The following is a 27,705-nucleotide window of genomic DNA, read 5'->3' as shown; positions in this document are numbered from 1 at the left end:
GGAAAAAATCGTCCAATTGGTTCCAGTATGTTCGGTTTTAGAAAAGATTGTACTCTCGTTTCCTATTGTTAGGAGCAACCGCCCTATATATCGATAGTCCAGTTATGCGTAATGAGGATGATTCATGGAAGCAGCTGTTTATCGGGAGATATTCATTATTGAGTAGACTAGAGTAGGATACGTTTGTTGTGGCGAAACATTATTTGGGGAATATATTAGTTGTTCAGAATGTATTAGTGATACCTAACACTATGTACCAAAAAAGAAGAAAAATGTTCTTTTGATCTCCACTTGCCACAGTGACGATAAAATCGATGGGAATAGTTCAAAACCAGATATAATTATTGACTATAATCGTACTAAAGGGGGAGTTGACGTAGTGGACAAATTATGTGCATCTTATAACACTGCAAGAGCTACTCGAAGATGGCAAATGGTAATTTTTCACAGTTTCTAAATTTATCTGGAATCAATTCGCAAGTTATCTTTTGTGCAAATAAACCTCAGAGCAGAGTAGTTAGACGCCAATTTCTCGAAAATCTTGCGTTGTGTCTGATTGAACCACATTTGATAATCCGTGCAATCTCTCAAAATTTACCAAGACCTCTTAGAGTTCGAATATGTCAGATTTGTAAATTAGAAGTAGCAGAGGCAAATCGCAACACGGAAAATATTTTCGGAAGATGTTCTAACTGTAGTTCAAAGAATAACACCCAATCTTCGAATGGGTGCATCGCAATTATAATACGTAGGCTTTAGAATGTTCCTTTTTGTTATTTATAGTTATTCACTCTTTCATGTTTTTTCGTACTTACTTGAAGGAAAAGTCAATAAAAGTTTAACTTCATTAAAATCCTATAGTTTATACAATTTATGACGTTATATAGACGATGAAACTTGATCGGTGTGGTAGACCGAAGTCACCACTCGTGGCTTACGGCAACACGTCACCACCGAAAGGTTAATTGATATGGTATCTCCGTTTATGCGACCACAACGACGACATACTGACATGAGCGTTGCTACCAGGGTAAGATTGATATAAATTTAATGAAATGTTTTCAAAAAATGTATACCTCAGGTATTGGTCGCGTTACGCTTCTTCTCAACAGGAAGTTATCAAATGGACATCGGGAGAGGAATTTTTGTATATGTTTCACAATCTTCTGTATCTCGATATATTGAAGAAGTAAGTGTTGCACTTAATGAGCCAGCAATTTTTGACAGATGGGTGACTTTCCCAAGAAATATGGAAGAACTAAATGGAGAACGATTACGGTAAATACCTACAAAAGTATACAGTGTGTCCAAGATAAGGATCCTAAGCATGGGAATCTCAGTACCTGTTGGAGATACAGCTTAGGTTAAATTAGGAAAAAGTTGTGTTCTTTAAAGCTTATCCACATGCCGTTTAGAAACTTGAAGAATTTTCATGGCCTGCTGAGATATTTGGGAAAAACGAGAATTTGACAATATCAATTTTATTTTTTTCTGACTTTATTTGGTAAGATATCAAAAAACGAATAACACTTTTTCATTGGCACTTTCAAGGTACTACACGATGGTATTTTTAGTTTTTATATCCGACGTTTCGTTTTCAAAAAACCATCATCAAATTTATTTTTTTAAATAGCACGAAAAAAAAGTACACCCTGTATCTGATTCCATTTTTTATTACGAATTCAACGATGTAACACATGCCATTGTTTTCTTTTTAGTTTAGGGGAAAATTGCATTTTTTCTATTTTTAAAATGTATTTTTAAGTAGGTTAATAATGATTTTCTTAAAGTAATGAAAACAAAAAAGAAATTAACGCATTTTTTATTCAATTCAAAGGAGGTGTTCAAACAGGTTTCCGTTATTTTCCAAACATAAGTTAGATCTTCTAACTGTAGAACTTAAAACATCACGTAACATCTCTGGTGTAATACTGTTAAATGCGACAGTTACACATTCTCGTAACTGCTGTTCAGTTTCAAAAGAATGTTGGTAAACCCGGTTTTTAACAAAACCCCATATGAAGAAGTCCAGAGGAGTTAAGTCAGGGGATCGCGCTGGCCAAGACACTTCACTAAAGGTTCCAATCCACCTTCCAGGAAATCGCTGCGAAAGATACTCTCGAACTTGTCTAGAATTATGTGCAGGAGCACCGTCTTGTTGAAACCAACAGTTATTGACCTGTGCCAGAGGTAAATTATCTAAACAGTCTTCTATATAGTTTTGCAATAAATGATGGTATCGTTCGGCGGTCAAAGAATTATAGTAAAAAAACGGACCTAGTATTTTAGTTCCTAAAATTGCACACCACATATTAAACCCAAAACGTTCTTGATGTCTTGATATTTTCTTAACACGCGGATTTTGCTGAGCCCAGTAATGCGTATTGCGGCGGTTGAAGATACCATTATTAGTGACCATACTTTCGTCGGACCATATTATTTTTGAAGGGAAATTATAATCTTCTTCACACGCGCGTGTATACCATTCGCAAAAATTTCGGCGCCGTTCGAAATCCCCTGGTTTGAGTCCTTGGCAAATCCTAAATTTATAGGGGTGATATCTATTTTTAAGCAAAATAAATTGAGCTGTGGATTTGGCTACTCCTATATTATTTTAGATTTGCCTAGTTGATATTTCAGGGTTCTCAACAACTGCTTGTAAAACATTATTTTGGGCTTCTTCTGAAGATTCCTTTTTTCGAGATAAAACAGGTTTTTTAAATGAACCATATTCCTTTGAATTTCGAGCCAGCTCTAACAAAATGAACTTACATGGCTGCTTTCTTTCTGGATATGTATTAAGATACATTGCTGCTGTATTTACAGTATTTTTGTGGCACAAAATGTAGCACGTTAGCATGTCAAACTATTCTTCATGGCTATAATGCTCACCCGGCATATTCGACGATAATAACACAATATTATCTATTCAACAATAAACAATAATAACGACAACAGTAACAATAACTCTAAAAACAACAACTCGACAAACAGGATAACAACAACGACAATTACTATTTTATCGTGTAATTAAATAATATTTGACAGGCTCGGTGACAGGTATTTACGTCAAAGCATTTGTTTGCAACGCCTACTTAAAGATTTTTTTTAAAATAGAAAAAATGTAATTTTCCTTTAAAATAAAAAGAAAACAATGGCATGTGATACATCGTTGAATTCATAATAAAAAATGGAATCAGATACAGGGTGTACTTTTGTTTCGGGTCATATAAAAAAATAAAGTTGATGATGGTTTTTTGAAAACGAAACGTCGGATATAAAATCTGATAATACCATCGTGTAGTACCTTAAAAGTGCCAATGAAAAAGTGTTATTCGTTTTTTGATATCTTTTCAAATAAAGTCAGAAAAAAATAAAATTGATATTGTCAAATTCTCGTTTTTCCCAAATATCTCAACAGGCCATGAAAATTCTTCAAGTTTCTAAACGGCATGTAAATAAGCTTTGAAGAACACAACTTTTTCCTAATTTAACCTAAGCTGTATCTCCAACAGGTACTGAGATTCCCATGCTTAGGATCCTTATCTTGGACACACTGTATATCTTTCTAGAAACTGGGTATATAAACAGATATTCAGTTTCAACTCAACCTCCATATATCTGAATGAAAACTCAAATACTTTTTAGATTTTTCGAAGATTTCAATTTTCCGGGGGCTGTTGGCTGTATCGATTGTACGCACATAGCAATATTTCCACCCAATGTCGATGATGCTGAACATCCCGAACATATTTATGTTAATCGCAAAGGCTACCACTCCATTGATGTTCAATTGGTGAGTCTACTTCTACGTTTGTGATTGCAGATTATGATATGCCTCTTTTAAATCAATTCAGCAAAAATATAATGACAACTTTAATTTTCAATAAATTGATGGATGAAGCCGTTACTACGTGGTAGGAAATCGTAATGAAGAAAAGAGAATGTTACAACAGAATGTTTTTAAACCAAAAAATATTCCGCCTAATCAATTACAGAAACCGGAACCCATGTCCACTACATCAAGAAACCCAACAAAAATGTCTCGAAGACCTTTTTCTCAACAAAACAGCACTTTTAGGAACCCCAATAATTACGGAAACCCTCAAAAAATGTTTACCGCGAATCAAAAGCCGAATTTTATATCTGAGGAATTATTTTCTAACGAATACGATGAATTTGCCAATATAATGATACTGATCAACAATTTTATGATAATCCCAGCCTCAGTGAAGAAGCATATTCTTCAGAAAATGCTGTTCATTCAGAAAACGAACCAAATTTTCATTTAAGCAACATCTACTCTGATTCAAAAATCCCGAAATTTGAAGGTATGTTGACATATTACTAATTTTTCGGTGCACAAGTAACTTATTCAAATCGAAGGCAAAGTCGCCGATAATTGTCAGCCTCTTCCAATCAATGTGGCAGAGTCGATTATCGAACACATCACTCAAAAAGAAATCCTGGTGATTCCGATACAGAGCGAAAGAATATTTTCCAAATGTGAAACCGATCGATATTTGGAAATAAAAGCGCCCACCCTAGTCAAGATCCCGAAAAAATTGACAAATTGAAGTGAAAACAAGATTTTCACCAACAAAGTGAAAATAGGAACAGGCAAGCCACTGATTTTACCTAAAATTGAAATGAAGAATATCGAGAAGTCAACAATATATGAAACACAAAATTTCTTGAAACTAAATTTTGAAGAACTCTACGAAATCAACAATATAGTGGTTTGACTGAAACCAATCCACAAATTCAACAACTCCGAAAATAAGACTACCATTTTTGCAGGAGTTACTATCACAATAACTGTCCTGATGTTGGCAGCTTTTAGGAAAAATTGGATTAAAATCCCTATATTGGGATGATGTTGCTTCAAAACACCCCAAAAAGAAGAAAATACCAATGACGAAGATATTGTTCCAAGCCGCCAAAATAATTCCATTATTTTTTCGGCCTAAGGAAGGAGCAGTTACGTGGTCATAGTTCCCATGACACGGCCATTCACGGGGAGGCTCAGCTGAGTAAGCGTTCTTTCACACAATACGATTTTGGTCGTCCGGTAAAAAGTCGGACGACCATATTCCATTAGTTAAATACGGAAATATACGAAATCTTTCACACAGGACGACAACGACTTATTGTCGTGTCTTGGTCGTACAGCTGTCGTCCACTGCCACTGCAATGGACGACGGTCGTGCCGTTCTCTGATAACAGTGACAAACGGCATCAAATGGATGTTTGTACACAATACGATTTTTAGTCATTTGGTAAGTTGCATTTTTACTTTATTTTGCATTAAAAGTATTATACACTCTGATCAGAGATCTCAAATGGGCTTAAAAACCTGAATATAATTATTTAAATAGAAAAATATTTAATTTTTTCTGAGATGCGGCCAAAGTTTGCATTAAAATAACAAATTCACTTGTCAAGATTTGGTTTATTATTTCATTAAACCATCTTCAGACATATTTTCTAATTAAAAATAATTATATACATTCATAAAAAAAATTTAAATTTTTAGCAACAAATTAAAATTTTCCTCAAAAATATGTGATTCTCGCTGTGAAACACAAGGTAGAACAATGTCATCCACCAAGGTTACATTTATTAAAAGACATTAAAGATAATTTTTGTGTACGTTTAAGTAAATTTAAAATATTTTCAGGGTGTTTTAGTTTTAAAATAGTTGATGTTTGTTTATAAACATCACTTTTATCTTTGAATCAATTAAGTAAAACGAAAAACGATTATTTGAGTACTCCTTTTATATTAATTAAAAGACACATCAAACTTAACAATCGCAACGGTACAAAAAACATATGCCACTAAATGTGCTTTTTGAATTCATACAACAAAGACGGAAGGAACTTCTTCAGAGGGCTTGTCGTTCTGACCAAAAGCGTCGTTGCCGTATTGACACAAAAATCCCTCGGTTATATTATAAACAGTTATAAAACAATTACACATAATTCTGTTTTGAATTTGAAGTCACATTATAACAATTTAAAATTCGTACAGTAAGTAAAGTCAAATAAAAAATATTTTTGAGGTAAATTTCATATTTTTATAAATTGAAAATTTTTTTATTATCGTATAATTATATTTAGTCAGAAAAATATGTGAAGATTATTTAACGAAATAATAAACCGAAACGTAACAAGTAAATTTGTTATTTAAAGGCAAACTTTGACCGCATCCCAGAAAAAAATAATGTTTTACTAGAATATAATTCGACTATTGATACAACTTAGTGTATTTATTTATTTTAAATAGGAATAATAATTGTACAAATCGATATGAAATGAAATATAATTACAGTACAACTTCACTAGTTCGGACACTCGCTGATTCGGACACTCCAGTAATCCGGCGTTCCTAGGTGTCCGGATATTTTACCTCTGTAGTCCGGACAAATGAATGTTTTCAATACGAATCGATATTAAACGCGGATTTTTCCTTTTTAAACTTGTCAAAACCAATATTGTTCGCAACCTAACGGGTTTGGCGCCTTTGGCGGTCAGTTATCGTTTAGTTACCGTGCGTCGTGTGTCAATCTTAAAAAAAATGGCGCCAAATAAACGACCGCATAATACAGTTACTCTTGCGGAGAAATGTAAAATATTAGATTTTCTTGATAAGGTGAGAAGCATACGCCGTGTGGCTGAGAAATTTAACGTTCCAAAATCAACTGTAAGTGATAAAGAAAAACAAAACTAAAATAAGAAGATTTGTGTCGGAGTCATTCAGTGGAGCAGGTATGTATGATTTAACTTTTATTGCAGGTAATGTTATTATGAAACATAATGTTTTCAGGTAAAAGGCAGGTTATCCGAAAGGGAGAACATCCCGAAGTTGAAGCTGCTTTATATGGATGGTTTCTACAGCAGCGTAGTGCTCATGTACCTATTTCTTCTGAGATTTTGCGAACGAAAGCTAAACAATTTAATGAAAGAATAAGTGGGAAGAGTGATTTTTTTGCGAGTTCAGGTTGGCTTGACAAATTCAAAAAAAGGCACGGAATACGCTTTTTTAAAGTTTGTGGTGAAAAACTTTCCAGCGATGTAAGTGCTATAGTACCATTTCAAGAAAAATTTCTAGCTGTGGTTAATGAAATGAAGCTAAGTCGTGAACAAGTTTATAATGCTGATGAATCAGCGACCTTTTGGAGAGCCTTGCCGGACAATACGTGGGTTCATGGTCAGGAACAATCAGCTCCAGGGCGGAAAATATCTAAAGATCGCGTAACATTTATGCCCTGTTGCAATGCGGCTGGAACTCATAAGTTACCCCTTTTAGTTCTTGGAAAATCCGCAAATCCAAGGGCATTTAAGAATGCTACTTTACCTGTCAACTACAAGGCAACCAGCAAAGGTTGGATGACCAGGACATTGTTCTTTGAATGGTTTAAGACTTGCTTTATACCCGACGTCAAACGTTTTTTATCGGATGTTAACCGACCTCATAAAGCATTGTTACTTGTAGATAATGCTCCATCTCATCCACCTGAGACAGAAATAAATTTCGATCCTGATTTCAGAGTCATGTTTTTGCCGCCCAACTGCACAGCAGTTTTACAGCCATTGGATCAAAACTTAATACAAAACATAAAAGTAGCATACAGAAAGAGGCTACTAAATCACATTATCGCTCACGAAGGTGACGATTTAGTTACAGTTTTAAAGCAATTTAATTTAAAAGATGCACTTGTTAATCTAGATATTGCTTGGAAGTCCATATCTGAAAAAATATCCAAAAAATTTGGATAGCATTATGGCCGAAACAAAGAACTGATGCAGAAGAAGAGGAATCTGATGAAGAGAACATTCCACTTTCAGAACTTCAAAGACGACTTTGTCAAATAAACGAGGAAGATTTAAAAACCATTACCGCTTCCTTGCTTGTGATAGATCCTGAGAACAATTTGGATCGGGAAGATATTGTTGAATGGGCTTTAGGCAAAAATGAAGTCATTGTTGATTTGACTGAAGAGGGGCTTATAGGTGATGCGCTAAAATCTAAGGATGCAGAGAGCAATGAAGATTTAGATGGGAATATTGAGATTGTTGTCACTAAAGTGAAACACAGCGATGCTGTAAAAGCATTAACATTGGGAATTCAGTGGGCTGAAGAAAACAACTTACCAATGCACGAAATTTTGCTTTTAAAGAACGTGAAAGAAAAAGCGACTGAATTAGCAAGCTCTAAGGCAGTTCAGAAAAAAATTGATAGTTTTTTCAAAACCGTTTAAACTTGCATTTGTTTGTCTTGTATTTGTAATTTATGTTTTGTCCTACATAATGTATTTTTATTTCTATTTAATGTTTGTGTACCTGCGTGGACATACAGGATGTGTATGTACATATGTACATACATATTTGTTTATACATACTTATTATGTATGTATATTACAATTTGAAATATAAACATAATCTTCTTTGTAATTAGGGTACAATGATTTATTTATACCTAGAAAAAAAGCTATGTACATAGTATGTACAATGTACATATGTATATTAAAATAAAACTATTGAAATATTAATCCAGTTATCCGGACACCTCGCTAATCCGGCCTTCTTGGAACGATATGTGTCCGGATTATCGAAGTTGTACTGTACTTATATTCTTGACATTTGCCAAGGCACGCTTCCAACATCGGAGGCGAAATATGTACAAAATATCGTCCTAATAGTATTTGCGGATATACCTCCTCGTATTACATGTTCTTGTGGTAAATCGTCCAAACCTGTTATTGTAGCAGTATCATCTATCAAAAAACCATCTCTGTCACGTACAAAATTATGTAATACGGTGCAAGCTTTAATAATATCCACAGAAAAATTTGGCTCTACATTTAGAGGTCTATGAAATATTCGCCATTTATTGCTGAGGATGCCAAAAGCACATTCGACATAACGTCGAGCTCGACACAAGCGATAGTTAAAAATCCTTTTTTCAACAGTTAAATGTGTTCCTCCAAAAGGTCGCAGTAAATGTCGATGCAATCCAAATGCTTCATCTCCTACGAAGAAATATGGAACTTTGGGGCTTTCAGTTCCCGGTAAGACACTTTTCTTCTGGTAGTGGTTGTGTGTTTGATTCTATCGACTGCCATAAACTGGACCTTTTAAATATTGAAGAGTCACAATCTTTACCATAACTTCCAACGTCTACAAACACAAATATGTATCTACAGTCGGCAACTGCCATTGAAACTACAGAATAATGATCTTTATAGTTGAAATACATTGACCCACTGCGAAATGGACAAGTAAGACGTATGTGCTTGCCGTCCACTGCTCCTATACAATGGGGAAAGTTTGCAATGGTTTCAAAGTCTGAAGCGATAGATTTCCACATTTCCCTTGTAGGTGTTGGTATACACTGTTGTATATAAACAGAAATCAGGCTTATACTCTTAGTTATTGTTATATTCAATAGAAACAACGTGCTACTTTGATACTCTGTATTCAACTAACTTGTTTCTTTACAGTGTTGCCACATGGCTTCTAATACCATGACATGTGACCTTTCGATATTCACAACACCTCCACTTATATAAAGGTCACTGTTTAAAAATTTAAGAACCACTTAAGCCTAAACAATTCACAAACTTAATATTCTTTACATTCTGTAAAGGTTTTGTTAAAATATCCGCTACCATTTCACTTGTACGCAAATATTGTACATCAATTTTGTTTTCAGAAAGTGCATCTCTCAAGAAGTGGTACCTGATATCTATGTGTTTGGATCTATCATGGAAAACTGGATTGTTTGCCAATTTCTGAGCACTTTGATTGTCATTATAAATCTTAACACAATCCAATTTACCAGTTAGGTCAAATAATAAATTTTGCAAGTATATGGCTTCTTTTGCAGCCTCACTAAGAGCCATATACTCGGCTTCTGTTGTTGACAAAGCCACTGTTCTTTGCTTGCAACTCTTCCATGAAATAGAACATCCAGAAAGTTTGAAAATATAACCAGTATAGGACTTTCGGTCCTGCTTGTCTGACCCCCAGTCAGCATCTGCAAACCCTACTAAGTCTGATTGACCCTTAATAAACTTCATGGAAAAGTGCTTCGTGCCTTTCAAATATCTCAATAATCTTTTGGCACATTGTCAGTGTACTTTAGTATAACAATTATTATATTGACTTAGTAAGCTCACAGCAAAAGCAATGTCGGGACGAGTCATAACAGCCAAATACATAAGGCTCCCAATTAATTCCCTATATGACAATTTTACATCACAAGTTTCTCTCTCAACATTACTCAAGCTAATACTGTTATCTAGTGAAGTACATACCGTCTTACAATCTATCATGCTGAAACGTTTTAATAGTTCATTAATATAACCCTCTTGATCAATAGTTATAAAATTTTCATTATAATCTCTATCAATTCTTAATCCCAAACAGTGTTCAGCTTCCCCAAGATTTTTAATTTTGAAATTTGAATTCAAATGGTTTTCAAGAAATATGATTTCTTCCAAATCATTAGAGAATACAAAAAAATCATCCACATATAATGCAACTACAGTCAACAATCCATTGCCTTTCCTTTTGATATACAAACAAGGTTCGAAATTTGATTTTTTGTATTCGATATTCAATAAAACTTGATCAACCCTCTCATTCCAAGCTCTACTTGATTGTTTAAGGCCGTACACAACCTTTTTTTAATTTATAGACCTCATTTTCATATTCTTTTGAAACAAAACCCTCAGGCTGTCTCATATATACATTTTCTTTTAATACCCCATTTAAAAATGCAGTCTTTACATCTAAATGTACAATTTTTAAATCTAACTGTAAAGCTAAAGCTAAAAGAACTCGTAAGGTTGAATGTCTAACAACGGGAGCAAAGGTTTCCGTGTAGTCAACACCCTCTTTCTGAGTGTAACCTTTTGCCACTAACCGAGCTTTATAACTTCTTTTATTATCACAATCACACTTCACTTTAAAGACCCACTTACATTCCACTAGTGTCCTATCTTTAGGAAGGTCAGCAAGCTCCCAAGTCTCGTTCTCTTCAAATGAGCTCATTTCTTCCAACATAGCCTGCTTCCATTCATGCCTATCTGGCCTTGAATATGCCTCGGTAACAGTTTTAGGTATGTCACAGATGTCTGACGTCTCAATAGTGTCACTTGCACCAAAGTAAGTAACGTAGTCCTCAAAGGTTTTGTTCTTAACAGGCCTCTGTGATCTCCTAGGAAACTCCACATCTGGTGGCACTTGCTCATTCGCGGAATCAGGGATATAATCACTGTCACTCCCATCAGTAAGTTCTATGGTGTCTTCAAAATATTGATCTGTCAAAGAGTTATTACTTGTGGAAGAATGATTGCTTTTCTCCCCCACTGAATCTGAAGCCTCTACAGTATTATCTATAACTGTATTGGGTAATATAATGGTCTCATTGACATTCTCCATTATAGTAACATCTCGGCTAATGATCACCTTCCTTGTAGTTGGGTTATAGCATCTGTAGCCCTTTATATTGTCTTCATAACCCACAAGAATGTGTTTTACTGACTTGTGATCCCACTTGTTCCTATGAATTTTTGGAACATTGACCATGACTACACTACCATATATACGAAGATGACTAACGTCTGGTTTCTTGCCAGTCCAGATTTCAAATGGAGTCTTGGAAATACCTGCAGATACAGAACGGTTTTTGAGGTAACAAGCAGCATTACAGGCTTCTGCCCACAAGAATTTGTTGACATTTTCATCAAATATAAGGCACTTAGCTTTTTCAACAAGAGTACGATTGAAACGCTCAGCCATTCCGTTTTGTTGAGGTGTGTGGCTATTGGTCTTTTGATGAATGATACCAGCATTCTTCAGATATTTTTGGAAATCTTTACTACAGTATTCGCCCCCATTATCTGTATTTAATACTTTTATACTAGTATTCTGTTGATTTTCCACTAAATTCTTGAACTCCTTGAACTTTTCATAAGTTTCATCCTTCGTCTTCAGAAAGTAAATGAAACACATGCGGCTGTAATCGTCAATAAAGGTCAAAAAATATTTAGCGCCTCCTAACGAAGTGGTCTCCATTGGCCCACATATGTCGCTATGAATTACTTTCAATATAGCATCAGCTCGGCTACCTTTACTGGGAAACGGTAAACGAACTTGTTTGCCCTGACAACATACTGCACAGTTCGTAACGTTAGCTTGATCTATATAGACAAGGCCATCTACCAATTTACTTGTTCTGTTCAGGTAGTTGTTGTTTAAGTGGCCTAAACGTTGATGCCAAATTTCACTGGTGGCCAAAAAAACTGTATGGCTTTTAGGGACATCTAATTTATAAATATTGTTGTTCAAACTAGCAGTTGCTACTAAAACTCCATGAGAATTGTATATCTTACAACCTCTTTCATCAAAGCATACTTTGTTCCCATTGTTGATTAGTTTACAAACAGATAACAAGTTTGTTGTCAGGCCTGGGACAAACTGTACACTTCTCAGCAAAATGTTATGCTCTATGTCTCCTAATATGGTCTTCATTTCCACATCACCTGCACATTCCACAGCGATTTTTGTCTGATTAGCTACAACAATTTCTGGTAGATCAGGACTGTGTTCATTTTTCAACCATTCTTTCTTAACTGTCAAATGAGTGCTTGCACCACTGTCTATGTACCATTCAGAATCATTGAACTGTCCTGTCGTAAAAACTCAAACCACTCTCAGATTTGTTATTTGGGCACTTTGACATGAAATGACCATTTTTCTTACATTTAAAACAAATAACATGACTCATGTCTTTCTTCTTGTTTGAAAAATAGCTGTTACTTGAACTCGCATGTCCAGCTGATAATTTTTCTCGAGGAGCCGAACTACCAGCGCCATCTCTAGTCCACTTTTTGTAACCTGCTTTGAAATTTTTATTCCCCACAAAAGCGCCACTGCTGCCACTGTCATCTGTCTGCATATCCAACAATTTTGTTTTGATGGAATCTGTACTGATAGAAATGCCGGAATGCTCGACGGCCATTATCATAGGGCCATACTTTTCAGGAAGACCAGCTAATAAAAGCGATCCTATCCACAACCTCATCGATTTTGAATCCCGTTCGTCTTAATTTCTGTGACGTTTCGACGATTTGATTGATATAGGATTCCATGGAATCATGATTTTCCAATCTAACTGATATCAACGTCCGTAGAAGTCCTATTTTCCTCATGAAACCGCTATCGTCATGGCTTTGGCTTTTGCAATCAAAGTGGTGTCCTGCTCGCTACCGTCGATGCATTCGCTCAAACCTTCAAGTACTAATACATTCTCGACTGCAAACGACCACACGTCATAATTCTCACGACCAAGAAGCTTGGGCACACTCGTCAGGTAATTGACTGCCATTTTCTTTCACTGGTGAACACGTTTCAATAACACAAACTGTTGTTTTTGTTATACCTTAACTACTGAGTACTTGACAAAATTCGCAATTCATCGGCCTGGGCCCATAACCTGTTGTATATAAACAGAAATCAGGCTTATACTCTTAGTTATTGTTATATTCAATAGAAACAACGTGCTACTTTGATACTCTGTATTCAACTAACTTTTTTCTTTACAGTGTTGCCACATGGCTTCTAATACCATGACATGTGACCTTTCGATATTCACAACATACACTCCACTCGCAGAACCATCCAGATTGCTTTGCATACCTCCTTTACTATATTACTCGCAGTAGAAATTCCAATTCGATAAGTATAATGTAGCTCAGTAAAGGTACAGCCACTTGCCAGATATCTGAAAAGAATCACGTATCTTCATATTTCTTAAAAATGAATAAATAAATATTAGTATTTGTTATTTCATTTATATTTTAGGTAAGGACGTTATAAGACGGTGGACTAATCTTCGAGGTGCGTTCGCTAAGTCTAAAAGAAAAATGAAAGACAGCAAAAGAAGTGGAACAGATGCAAAAAAACCCTAGAAATATGTATATAATAATCAGCTTCAATTTTTTAACAAACTGTACGAAGTTAGAGAGACAGTTGATAGTTTGAATGACGAAACCAGACACGGAACTGAAAACAATTCGGAACACAAAGAGGTTGAGGCAAATGCTAGTTTCACGATTGACGAAACAATAAATAAACGTACGAGAAATAGGAAACATCGCAAACCTGATGAGGTGGAATTAAAAATTATGAAGGCATTAGAGCCTGAAAACAAAATAGTAAAATGTCTTTCTTCCAGAGTTTGTTGCTTCACCTTGACAGATTTGATTAAAATGAATTACTTCAGTTCCAAATGGGCGTTTTGCAAGTGATTGCAAACATCAATGAAAAAAGAAGATGGTTCCTCATGTCCCTCCTCCTTTTCCTCAATATATTCCTACACACTCTCACTCGCAGCAGTTTGCGTTCCAGCTTGCTCCTTCTTTTCCTCAACATTCGCAACTTACTCAGTCCCAATCATCTACACCATCATTTACTCAACTTTTTCCCACTCAATCTTCTTCAACTAATAATTACAAAATACAATCAACACGTCAGTATTATCAAGATTGCGGGGCATCATCTGGAATGACATCTCCAATGATAGATCCCAGGGACAGTTCCACTCCGCTCTCTCAGGACTTCAGCACAGTTGATAGTGTAGATTTTACTTCCCTCTAATGTCTTTATTTGTAAAACTTTGTAAAATTCAGGAATTTTCTTTATTTTGTTATTACAGAGCAAAAATAAATGACTTGTTTTATTAATGGTTTTAATATGCTAGAATTATTCAACCAACTCTGGCCTATGTCTATCGGTTCAAGTGATATCAACAAAAAATATACGAAATTATAACGATCTAAACAAAATTTTTTCTTAGAAATTTATTATAACAATTGAGGACTTAAAGAAAATTTATAAATTGTTTGTTTCTTGTTCTACATCTCGTTTTTGCATAAAAATAAGACTTGGGTTTATTTAATGAAAAACAAAAACGCCAAAATTTAGATTATCATTAAGAGTATAGAATAAAAATTTCGTAGTTTGTAAAATGGTATCCAAACTTACCTCAAAGTGACAGCCAACATTTCTATAGGTTGAATACAATTTCTCTTTTTTGTATTTCGCCGTTGAAGAACAGTCTTCAGTTTATCATGTAATTCATCGAAGGAACTCATTGACATGCGGAAGTAATTAAAAAATTTGGTTTGGTCATTTCTTAAATCTTCAAAGAGTATACGAAATGAACCTGCTTCTTCTCTCCTTCTATTGATTGGATGCACCCAATGTAGGTGATTACGTTTCTGCCTTTTTTTACGACGATAAATTAACCATAATGCCAAAATTTTTGCCCGATTTGATGCGACGCCTTGTGCTCTCTCGGACATCACGATAAATACTAACGATAATATGTCGTTATGTGTGAAAGCCAGTGAGTTTAGGTAGAATTCCGCAACAAGCGACCGAGACAGGAGACCGAGACAGGCGACAGATAGGAGAGACCGATTGTGGTCTCTCCAGGACCTCTAATGCAATTACATAGAGGTCGTTCTGCAGCCCGAGACAGAGACAGATGACAATCTACTGTCGCCTCAATGTGCCTCGTCAGTCCCCTACGAGAGCAGTAGTGAAGTGGGTCGTTGCGCGACATTTCTGTTTCGACACTGAATTGTGTATAAAAATAAATAATAATGTCAGAAATCAAACTTACTGGGGAGGAAGACGAATTGCTTATAGATTTAGTGGCTAAGAACCCACCACTATTTGATCCTCAAGTGGAATCCTACAAGGATGTTACTGTTCGGGAAAATATTTGGAAGGATATAGCAGGGAAAATGAACAGAGCTGGTAAGTTTAAATTTTATTTTCAATCCATCACTTTTAAAATTTATAAACTGATGAATAAATATTTACAATATGTTATTATGAAGGTGGTCACTAGCGAGATATTGAATAATCAGATTTCTATTGATTGTCTTTATTTAGTTCATTCGCTTCACATGGTCTTCTTGCCAAAATACTTTCTTAACTCATCTCTTTTGGTAAATCCAGTATTACTTGCATAACCTCCTATATGAATTAAAGATTGCATATTATTAGAATGTGTTGTCACATCGGAACTACTCAGCCGATAAACAGATTTCCCAGAATCTTCTAAAAATCCTTCACGAAGTAGGTTATGTAAACAACAGCAAACTAATATTAGGTCATCACATGTTTCTGGAGCAATTGCTATTGGCGTGTAATATATTCTAAATACCTGGGATAACAACCCAAATGCGTTTTCTGAAACCCTTCTACCGCGGCAAAGACGATAATTAAAAACTTGTTTGCTCAAGTCATTCTTTGCATCTCTTTTTGTATAAGGTTTCATCATGTAGCTGTCAAGACCAAAAGCTTCATCTCCTATTAAAAAGTAGCCTAGTTTTATATTAGTCCCTGGAAGACACTGAGGTTCAAGAAAATCGAATTTGCTGTCCATAATACTTTTCCCCATTACAGATTTTTTGAAAATGCTACTGTCTCCTTCTTTCCCATAAGAACCAACATCTACCGCTATAAACTTGTTGTTAGAGTCCACAATGGCTAAGAGAAAAATAGAAAAAATATTCTTTATAATTAAAAAATAAAGATCCACTCTTTGAAGGAGCTCTTATACGAACGTGTTTGCCATCAATGGCTCCCACACAATTCGGAATATTCCATTGTGTCCAAAAGTCCTCAGAAATGCGTTTGTACTCGTCTTTGGTAGGCTCAGGCATGAATTGAGGGATTAATTTTTTTCTTAAAACGCTCAATACCTCCTTCACAATTCTTGAAATATAACATGCAGATATTCTATAAGCATATGAGAGAGATGCATAGCTTTCTCCAGTAGCAACAAATCTGAAATTGTGTCACTTAATTTTTGTGCTAGTTTGGTGACCATAATGATGGCATGGTAGCCAATCCCATTATTTTAACAATAGACTGAGATATAACAAAAAAATTTTTTATTGCAGATGTTGATTGTAAAAGAAGATGGAAGTACATTCGTGATTCATACAACCGTTTCAAACGTAAAAGAAAAATGACCTCTGGATCGGCTGCTCCAGCTAAAAATTCCAAATGGGAGCTCTTTGAACGACTTCAGTTTTTGGAACTAGTATCTACAGAAAGAGCCAGTGCCTCCAATGTTTCTTTCGAAACAGTAGTTTCAAGTCCAATGCCGAATGAAGAGGCAGAAATTCTCTTTGATATTGAAAAGAATCAAGATATAGCGACCAAGCCAGCCGCCAAGTCTACACAAAAACGCAAAAAAGTGGAAGATGAATTTCTGACATATCTCAAGAAACGAGACGACCAGAGACAGGTATATTTTCAAGAGATGAACGCTTTCAAAGAAATTGATGACGACGTAAATACATTTGGTAACCATGTAAAATCTGTCATGAGAACATTGAACCAGCGATTTCAAATACAGGCAAGGAACGAGATATTTAACATTTTAACAAAATACGAGCACATGCAAATGGATTTGGAATGTAACATCGAACAGCGCCTCCAATCAGATGGACATGTATCAGCCGTTTCTCCCTCTGGATCATCCACTGCAACCAGTAGCAGTAATGTTACTTCACAACATCATGAAGATTATTTCAATTCCCTTCTTCCTTTGTAAACAAATTGATAATTTTGTTGATAATAAGTACCAAAATATATAACTTACCTTAATGTTAAAGACAATTTTTCTTGTGGTGTTATGTCGCCTTTCGTTTGTATGTCCTTTTCTATTAAATTATTCACATAATCAAACTGTTTTTTATTCAATCTAAAATACCTTCGAAACTTTTCTTCATCTAATGATAGGTGATTCATTATTAGTACACTAAAAAATCCTTCCTCGCGGCTTGTTTTGAACATAGAATTTATACACCTACGTTTTTTCATTCGAAACAGGTAATATAGAAATATATCGTCATCTTCTTCCAATAACCTTTTAAAGAATAGTTTCGAAGCCATGATACTGACTGGTTTACAACTTCTGATATACTGAAGCATAGAAGCCATTTCGCGCCTGTCGCTTGTCTCCGTCGCATAGTTATTGCAAGGAGCGACAGTTGAGAAGGTGTTTGGTCTCAGCTCGTAATGAGTGTCTCTGTCACCTGTCTCGGTCTCTTGAAGCGGAACGCTACCTTTACGATAAACGGTCGTCCGACTTTTTACCGGACGACCAAAATCGTATTGTGTGAAAGGAGCGTAAGAGATATTCCAGGAATCCCTTATCTCGACATGCAGTTAGCATCCAGTTAACAATTATATCAATTATTATTCTGTTTGTAGCTCTCGTAAGAGACAGTCCTCTCTAGTTTGTAAAATAAATTCTTTTAAAAAGTTATTTTCTCGTTCCAATCATTTAATTCACGTATTGCCATTATGTTCTGCGTTTTATTTACGCTCTGTTTCATTTGGGACTAACCTTTAAAACCAGTGTGCTCTGTTTTGATTATATTTTCGTAAATTCTATGTGGCTTAATGCTACTGATTCAGTTTGTGTAAAATTTCAGCCTGAGAACTGCGGTTGGTTGTTAGATGAATATTTAAAACCAGTGGGGTTTATTGGGGATCATACACCTTTAAAAATAGACGACATAATCGAAACAACTGCAACAGAAAACGATGACGAGGAATGCTCAGAAGTTGGAGATCTCAGCGACATGTCCGATTTCTTGTGTCGAGAAATTAATTTTTTGTAAATAGATTTTTTTTCTCACTACGTGTACCACCATCACCTTCAATACCTTCTTATTTACTAAAAACGTACATACTTGAATGTCACATAAAATATATATATATATATATATATATATATATATATATATATATATATATATATATATATATATATATATATATATATATATGTATATATATATATAGATATATATATTAGATTTTTATAAGATTTTTATTGATGTTTGAAGAGTATAAAAAATATTTAATATAAAAAAAATCACAAAATACTCCAATTACAGGCCGGTGGAGTGGGGACTGCAAAAAAAACGGTGCTCCCTGGTTGACATGATTTTAACCCTTGAAGTGATATGAAACAAAAAAATCAAGAAAATTCTTCAATAATAAGGATGTAGCTATCGGGTTACCCGTTACAACAAAAAAAAATCACAAAATGGCGTCAACTTTAAAAAAAAAATTTTCAACCTTTTATTTTACGTTTTTGAATAAAAAAAAATACTTTAAATTTAAATTTTTCGAAATCCGGGGCAGGTCCGATAGAGAGATGTATAAAGAAGATTTTCAAAAAATTTCAAAGAAATCGGTGAAGTAGAACTTGAGATATCATGTCAACCACCTCAAAAAAAAAGTAGTTTCGAGAAAAACGCGTTTGAAGTTTGAGAAACAGTTCAAACTCAACGCGGCCGGCTTCGACGCCGAGTCACAAAATCCGCTGTATCTCCGGAAATAATTCGAATTTTGAAAAATCCGTTTAAGGGCATATTTTTGAAAGTATAAACTTTGAAAATATGCAAAAAAAATCGATTTTTTCAAATTTCTAGACCAGAATACCCCCTTAGGCAAGGCGCGCACTGAAGTGGTCAGCAAGTGCCGTGGCGGTGGCGTGATGACCAAGTGGCACGTGGAATCGGTAAAGTCTATGTAAACAAATGAAGACGCGCGTATCAAAATGGATTAGTGGTGAAGTGGTATTTTGCAGGTGGCGTGATGTCAGTCTGGTGCCACTGAGCTCGGACAAGCTTAATTTTCGAGTGGCAAGCGACTGGTGACGACGTGGATTTGTGAATGAAAATAAAATTATACGAAAACGAAAAAACATGCAAGATGACCATGAATTCAACATACATTTTGTAACCCTTGTAGAGGCATATCCCTGTCTATATGATAATACGCGGGAGGATTATCATATGAGCCATGTGCAAGAGCGGGCTTGGTCCAAAATTGCAAAAGACATAGGGAAAGAAGGTAAGTAATAAAAAATTTGGTTCTTTGAAAAATATATTGGTTATTTTGTGATTCTCCAGTACTCGCATGCCTATTGTTTATAAGTGTTAATACTTTTGTCTTCATACACAAAATCTTTTTTGACCTTCAAGTGAGCCGTCCACTGTGAAGAAAAAATCACAGAGTTTCGTTCGTGTAGCAATTGCTGGATTGGTAGCTCTTCTTTGATTTGAGAGTCTTGGATCACGCTGTTCTTCATTTTCTACTTCTATGTCATCATCGTTTCCTTTCTTTCCTCGTGGGCGCGAAAATACACCTTCCTCTTTTTTAATAAAATTATGCAATACGCATACTGCTTTAACAATACTGTCCACTGTATTTATATTAAGACCAATTGTTGTGTGTAAAATTCTGAACTTGGATGACATCATTCCGAACGCGCACTCAACTGATTTGCGACCTCTTGATAACCTTCCATTAAACACCCTTCTCCTATTTGTTAAACCTCTTTTAGGGTAGGGCTTCATCATAGTACACATCAATGGAAAAGCTTCGTCTGCAGCAAAATAAAATGGAAAATTTGTGTCTTGTCCTGGTAATGGAGATGGGTCTGGTAAGTCTAAAGTGCCGTTGGCTAATTTCTTTCCAAAATTACTTTCTTTTAATGCCCTCCCGTCACTGTTTCGGCCATACTCTCCTACATCAATGGCCAAAAAACATCCATCTGCATCTGACACAGCCATCAAAACAATGGAAAAATACCCTTTGTAATTTATAAATTCGGAACCTGACTTTGGTGGACGTTTGATCCTAATGTGTTTACCATCTATACTCCCAGCACAATTTGGCAGGTTCCATAACTCCCAGTATCTTTGAGCCGATTGTACCCATGTTTCTTTGGTAGGGTTAGGAAGATAAGTTGGTTGTAGAACTTCCCAAATTACTTCTGAAGTTCTCGCAATTATTTCCTCTCTCAATTATGACCTCTCAAAAAATAACACGATAGTGCCTTTAGATTGCATCCGGTTGCGAAATACCTGGAAACAAAGACAATAATTTAGTAATTTGTTTTACCTTACAAGCGCAGCAAGCGGTATGGCATTTACTTTCCAAAATATAAGAAATTGCATTTTTTTTTCAATAGTGTCCAAAAAGCTAGGATGATTTGCATTTCCTTATGTATACATGTATATATATATATATATATATATATATATATATACATATATAATATATATGTTAATATTACAGCTACCGTTGCGGACTGCAAGAAAAGGTGGAAGAATCTACGTGGAAGTTACACAAAACATTTAAAGACATACGTGCCATCTGGATCTGGAGCATCAGTAAAACGCCCTTCCTATCTCTCGGAGTACATATGTTTTGTTTTACCATTCACAAAGTCACGTCAACCTAAGGGTAATGTTGGCGCACCAAAGGATAATGAAGCGGCAGATATACTTGATGAAGAAATATTTACGGAAGACTTACAGACCGAAGAGCTTGAAAGTGAACAATTAGGAAGTGCAAAGAAAACTGGAACGTATGAAAATAATCAAGGGAGAAATAACGATAGTGATGGTGAACAGTCGATTACTGAAGAAGTCGACCAGAATGTATCAAATGTAAATGTAAAAAACGATTCCCGTGATCCAAAGCAAGGAAAACAAAAGAGAAGTGTATCCAGTTTGTCAGTACTCGGTGTAAAGAAACCTAAAATAATAAAAAATACTCAGAATCAAGTAACTTTGGAAGACGTTAACAAATCTGCATTGGAATATTTCAATAAAAAAAAGGAAGCATCCTATAGACCACCTGCTTTAACTAATGATGACGCCGATGTGCAGTTTTTGTTGAGTTTATTGCCAGACTTGAAAAAAATGACGGACAAGCAGAAAAGAAAATATAAAGTGGGAGTCCTAAATCTTGCCGGTGAAATCTTGGATGAACCTCTTACTTCTGCACCTCTCTTCTCCCCAACTCCTACTTATTCATCGCTTGCTGCAGACAGCATGTCTTCCATCCGTTCATCTGCAGCATGTACTAACTGTACTCCACCTCGATGTGAGACAGCTGATTCACAGCCATCTTATGAAGATATTTCGTTTTCGACAGTACATCAGCTACCTACACAAGATACATTATTACCAAATAGTCAGTATAGTTATCTAAAAACCTCATTATTACCAGATACCTTCTAAGTATGCGTTACAAAATAATGTTTTATAAGTTTGCATTTGGTTAATAAATACTTATTATTTTAAGTGCTTATTATTTATATTTTCTATCGTACTTACCGCAGTGTTACTAGAAGTCTTTCTTCGGGAGACACACAATTTCTGAAGTTTGTATCCTTTTTTTGAAGCATAGAGCGTAGTTTTGTCAGCAACTTGCAAAATGTCCCTTTCTTCATTCGGTAGAAAAGTTTAAATTTTTGGTCGTCCAAGTTCAAATCCTTTTTATATACGTTAAAAATTCCAAATTCTTTATTTTTCTGCCATAGGGGATGAACCCAATAGTGTTTTTTCTCCTTCTCCTGATTTTTAGCATTCAGGTTAGCAAGTTGCACAAGTAAAAGAACATCTTCATCCTCTGAGGACGACATGATGAATCGGTGACACCAACGTTGTTTGCCACTACAATGCGCTTTACACCATTTCCATACCACTTCGTTGCTATTTGATCGCCACGCCATATGCTCACCATCCCTATACCGCTCACCATTCCAATACCTCGCTACTACCACACTACTTCAGTGCGCGCCTTGCCTTAAGCTACTCCAAAATGATGCACAGTAATTATTAGGCTATCGCAATCCTTTTCATTTCCACAGGCAACTAGCATGCGCATTCTCTTTCCCACAATGAAGAAACTATACACAGCTGCTATGCTGTATCCTTCTCCATCGCATAGGCTGGCTTGTTCGGACTTCTCTGTCACACATATTCGCTTGCCGCAATCTTTTACTTTTTTAAATTCGACAACCGGGATTCTGGACTGATTTTTCGCAGACAACCCTATACAACCGTGTTCAGAAAATAATAATCTTTATTTTAATGTAATTTTCATGTTTTAACCAGACCGGTGCAAGTTACTACTATCGATTTACCTGTTTATACCTGGCAACCCAAGAGTTGGGGCAGGAAAAAATTAGGCAACCCAACGTTTGCATACTCTGTAGACTTTATACTGACGAACGGTATATAATTTTTCTATTAACTACACCAGTGAAATGTTTGAAAAAAAATTTTTTTTTATTATAAAAAAATCATATTCTGGACTGAAATTGTTCAGGCAACCCATTTCCACTATACTTAACGATATATTTAATTTGACTTGAAATACTTTTTATCCATTAACCAGCTCGGTGAAGGTCGTTTTATATCGGGATCTTATACTACAGCTATTGTCACCCTTTTACTTAATTGGGAACCAATATGTGATTATTTTATAAGTCTAAGTGATAATTGTCCAATAATTATACAAGAATTATTAAAGCTAAGAGATCAACAAGGGGAAGTTATCAGTAATTTTTTACTTTTTATTGATATGAGCTTAAATTATTTGACAAAATGGTTTGATTTTAGTGAAGATAATTGGCTTTCAATACTTCCTAACATGTTTTTGAAAAATGAGATTAAATTGAACATTTTGAAATGGTAATTATAAAGGCCAAATTACAAGACAGATTAAATATTAAAATGGACGATTTATATTCTGATCCAATCACACTTGAAGAAATCCAAAGAAAATTTACTAATAATGATAAAGAATTTTCAAAGAAAAGTACTGTTGATAAATGGCAATGTATACTTAATCGCATCTGATAGCTTACCAAATATAAAAAAATGATTTCTTATTTACTCTCTGTTCCCACCACTTCAGCTTTCACTGAAAGAGTTTTTTCAGTAATGAATCTCAAGTGTCGAGAAGAGAGAAATAGAGCGTCAATAAATTTGATCAAAAACGAATTGTTTATTTATTTAAATTTAAATGATGATTGTCAAACAAGCTTTGAAACATTTAAAAATAACATCAAAAGATTGTTAACAAGTGCTAAAAGCACACAAAAATACGTTTTTAAGACAAATAAAACATAAAACTTGAAAAATTTTTTTTTTCCTTCCAAATACTTTATTTTTTCCTCTTAAAACGATTGTATACGTTTTTATTTGTCAAAAAAGTTGGCAAACCTACCGAGATCTGACCTCTTTCCGCTTCATTGGTTTTGGTCATCTCCCGCCTAAACCAATGGAAGCGGAAAGGCCGTAATGGGAGCGTAAGGGCCGCCGTAAATGCACCGTATTACATCCCGAACAGATTCATATACAGAGATCTAGGACTGGACACGCAGTATGTGGACGTGTATATGAGAGAACATGCAGAAAGCACGTTCGATAGAATCAGATCGCATTTAAATCCAGCGTTTCGCGATCTACACGATGCGTTGAACATGGATGACCCCAGGTTCCGAGAAAGGGACAAACATCCAAGGCCGACCAGACAAAATCAGAGACCGCCCCCACGAGTCGCCGTCAGGCGGCTCAGGCAAGTATAAAAATCTTAAGTGTATTAACCATATACTCTCTTACAGGAAAACCGCGATTCAATTTCAAAATCACATTTCTCAGCTTCACTGGGAAAAGCCCGACTATCACAACTCTGGCCGCCGTTAGCTTTGGGGGCCCCCATGCAAAAATTCAATTAGGAATACCGCGACAAATAAGAGCCAAATAAAATTCAAACCGAGAAGTTAGATAGGGAAATAAAAGCACCTAAAGGCTGGTTTCCAATCAAAAGAGGTTAGATATCAATCTTGCTGAAGTGCCAGCAGCTGGATTGAGGACCGTTTCCTTAAGAAACGGGGGTGGAAGGAAAGGGTCGCCAGGTCCAAACCTGCGGAAGCATTTCCGTAAGGAGGGAGCTTGCGACCTGGGCACACAACCCGGGAGGGGCATGGAATGGAATGAGTCCAGAGTCGCATTCAGTGTTGGGATCTCGTAGAGGTAACATCTACTGAAGGCAAAGTGAAGTGAGAAATGTGACTTAGCGAAGGCGTTCAGTGCTGCGTATATACAAAGCACTAAGACAATTAGTTCTTTTCAGAACTGAGTGTGCGATAAAAAAGAATTCGTGTTCTCTTTTAGGTATTTATTTTAGGTTTTTAGGCCCCCAATATGGAGATGGAAGAAAAACTAGAATACTTGGAAAGAGAAAACTACAGACTCAGACAGCAAAGGGAAGAGCTGACAAAAGCAACTAAATAAAAGGCTCAATCAAGTAGAGGGAATACTCGCCCAAAGAAAGAGGACGGACACGGGACCGTCCAGGGCGCAAAAAAGAGAAGAAAAGTTCGATGAAACCGACTTAAAAACAACAGGATCAACCCAAGGAAAGGGAACAGACACTGAAAACAAAGAGGAAACGCGCCAAACCAAGAGGCCACACGGCCCGGACAGCGCGTCGAACTCTGATTCAGAGGAAGACGGGTTGGTACTTGTTGAAAAGGCTAGACCTATCAAAAAAACTAGAAAACGACAGGCCCAAGAAAAAGCCGTAAAAATCGTCAAACAAGAGGCAGAAAAACAAGCCACCAAAAATATGAAAACTGAAAACACACCTCAGATGAATAACATAGAGAGGCAAAACACAGAAAAAGGGGAATCATCCCCAAAAGTGACAAGTGGACCACCGATGTAAGCAGGAAAGCCTCCACCAATAGTAATCCACGATGCCAAAAAGTGAAGTGCGATATCAAAAGACCTAGAACAAAGAAAGATAGGTTACAATAAAGCCAAACTCACGAGAGATGGGATATACCTATTCACCAATGATGAAAATGAGTGGGGTACAGCCACCAAATACGTAGTGAAAATACTTAGCAGTTTGACAGCCGAGCAGCAAAAAATCGCGCAAGCGGTCTTAGCCGCACTAATACAAGCACCCGCCAAACAGTAATGTCAGTACGAGTGCCTGACAGACTAGTTATAGGATTGTGAAACCTAAACGGTTTCAAAGACAGAAGAAACGAGCTACTTGAGCTACTGTCGCGTCTAGAAATAGACGTCATGGCACTCCAGGAGACACGGATAAGAAACAAAAAGAGCTGTCGAATCCCAGGATTTAATATACATAGGACAGACAGGCCAGGGGGTCGGAACGCCGCGGGGGGCGTTGCGCTACTAGTAAAAACAGATCTAGCGCAAAACGAAGAAAGAAAACCAGATGTTCAGCTCGGAGAAGTAGTAGCGGTCAGAGTCAACGTGAGACGCTACGAACAGCTGAGATATCGTCAGTATACCTATCTCCGCGAGGTAGAAGATTAGAAAGAACCGACATGGCAGAACTATTCCCAGATCACCATCCTACAGTGGCCATCGGCGACTTCAACGCAAAGTCGCCAGACTGGAACTGTAGATTTGCAAACACAAGAGTAAGATTACTAGAAGAATTTGAGGGCATCGAGGTTGTAGCATCTAATACCCCAACGCACTACCCGCGAGAAGATGCAGTCACAAGTATTCTTGACATCGCGCTAGTACAGAACATCGATACTGGAGATGGAAGTACTAGACGAAGGTTCGTCAGACCACAACCCCATCCTATTCACAATAGGAAGGGGTGAAGTGGAAACAGACAACCCAACAAGACGAGTCATAGACTGAACAAGATTCCAGCGAGCCATACACGATGCGCTGGGTGAGATACCACGCATCGAGACAACAACAGATCTGGAGAACGCCAAGAACCAGCTTCAGCAGGCGATCTTACAAACAACGGAAAGAAACGCGCGGGAAGTCCCAGCCACGCGCTATAACTTCCAAGAGCATCTTCCACCAGAAACGATAGAACCAATCAGAATAAGAAGACGCCTGAAAAGATAGTACCAAAGGACACGTGCACCTATGGACAAAAGGTGCATGCAGAAAGCAAATAGGATACTGAAAGAAAAGTTGAAAGCGATCCGAGAAAGACAATGGACTACCCATTTGGAAGAACTGAGCAAAGAAGATCGATCTGCATGGCAAATACAGAAAGAACTCAGAAATGGACCTCGACGACCCTGCCCACCGATACACGGCGAGGCTTAGACAACGGACAGATAATGCGCAACCCCTGGCCCCGACGGAAAACGATATATTTCGTATAACGAGTTGAAACAAAATGAAATTTTTTCGTTTGCACACACAATTTTGACTAAAAGTTTCTACAATAAAACATAATGATTGTTCTATTTTTACATTTTTTTTATTTGAGGTGCCGCCTACTAGTCATTATTTTTAAAATCTTCTTTTTCATTGCAGATTATGCAATGCAATTCTTTGTAAGTGATTATTTTTTTGTTAACTTCAAATATTCATCAATCATTGCTTTTCATAAATGAGAAGGTGTATTATTCGCTGGGGGAAGAAGCAAAATATTATTCATCTTCGGATGAGGAGGTAGATTTTTCGTGAGTTTTTAAAATTCAACTGTGTTTGCAGATTGAACATCGATAATGCAAGATGCAGTTTTTGCCCCGAGTGGTGGGGGTTCTGCATTTGTACGGGGCAAGAAGCATACGTTTCACCGGAGTCTACCTCTTGACCCAAACCCAAGACCACCTCCGACAGCAAACAAGAAACAAAAGAAACAGCTGAGCCGCCACCTCCTGCTGCCTCCCCAAACTTGAGCCAACCTTCAGCAACTACAAGCACACACAGTGAAGATAAAAATTAATAAACTATTTTAAATTCAATGTGTTTGTTTTTTTATTCTC

General features: G+C 36.3%; 3 protein-coding genes and 1 long non-coding RNA gene across 4 annotated transcripts; 3 read left to right on the top strand and 1 right to left on the bottom strand.

Annotated features, from left to right (window-relative positions):
* The first annotated feature begins 781 nt into the window (after positions 1–781).
* LOC141486848 (uncharacterized) lies at positions 782–4,678 on the top strand. The gene is made up of 3 exons (XR_012468071.1): positions 782–1,030; positions 1,082–1,278; positions 3,649–4,678. It is a non-coding gene; the product is annotated as an uncharacterized lncRNA (long non-coding RNA).
* Positions 4,679–6,211: 1,533 nt separating this feature from the next.
* Positions 6,212–15,376, bottom strand: LOC141486847 (uncharacterized). The gene is given in 5 exon segments (XM_074185419.1): positions 6,212–9,080; positions 9,082–9,396; position 13,586; positions 13,675–13,794; positions 15,057–15,376. Coding segments are annotated over 5 exon segments (1,206 nt in total). The 3' UTR covers positions 6,212–8,630.
* A 303-nt stretch (positions 15,377–15,679) lies between these two features.
* On the top strand, positions 15,680–17,979 carry LOC141486846 (uncharacterized). The gene is made up of 2 exons (XM_074185418.1): positions 15,680–15,836; positions 16,991–17,979. The coding sequence occupies exons 1-2, from the start codon at positions 15,680–15,682 to the stop codon at positions 17,647–17,649; spliced, it is 816 nt and encodes a 271-aa protein (XP_074041519.1). The 3' UTR covers positions 17,650–17,979.
* A 1,840-nt stretch (positions 17,980–19,819) lies between these two features.
* LOC141486833 (uncharacterized) lies at positions 19,820–22,210 on the top strand. The gene is made up of 2 exons (XM_074185402.1): positions 19,820–19,967; positions 21,198–22,210. Exons 1-2 carry the CDS (start codon positions 19,820–19,822, stop codon positions 22,145–22,147), a joined length of 1,098 nt encoding a protein of 365 aa, XP_074041503.1. The 3' UTR covers positions 22,148–22,210.
* The last annotated feature ends 5,495 nt before the right edge of the window (positions 22,211–27,705 follow it).

Source organism: Leptinotarsa decemlineata, unplaced genomic scaffold (assembly GCF_025532065.1).
Source record: "Leptinotarsa decemlineata unplaced genomic scaffold, Ldec_3_MD MMD2_tig00026374_RagTag_RagTag, whole genome shotgun sequence".
Classification (NCBI taxonomy): domain Eukaryota; kingdom Metazoa; phylum Arthropoda; class Insecta; order Coleoptera; family Chrysomelidae; genus Leptinotarsa; species Leptinotarsa decemlineata.
This window is presented reverse-complemented; position numbering and strand designations above follow the sequence as displayed.

What these genes read in the sequence shown, in the direction of transcription:
- LOC141486833 (XM_074185402.1), top strand. Translation starts at nt 19,820, where the DNA reads ATGCAAGATGACCATGAATTCAACATACATTTTGTAACCCTTGTAGAG. An exon ending in AAAAGACATAGGGAAAGAAG is followed by an intron (nt 19,968 to 21,197) that starts GTAAGTAATAAA and finishes TTAATATTACAG; the next exon opens with CTACCGTTGCGGACTGCAAG.
- LOC141486846 (XM_074185418.1), top strand. Translation starts at nt 15,680, where the DNA reads ATGTCAGAAATCAAACTTACTGGGGAGGAAGACGAATTGCTTATAGAT. An exon ending in AGGGAAAATGAACAGAGCTG is followed by an intron (nt 15,837 to 16,990) that starts GTAAGTTTAAAT and finishes TTTTTATTGCAG; the next exon opens with ATGTTGATTGTAAAAGAAGA.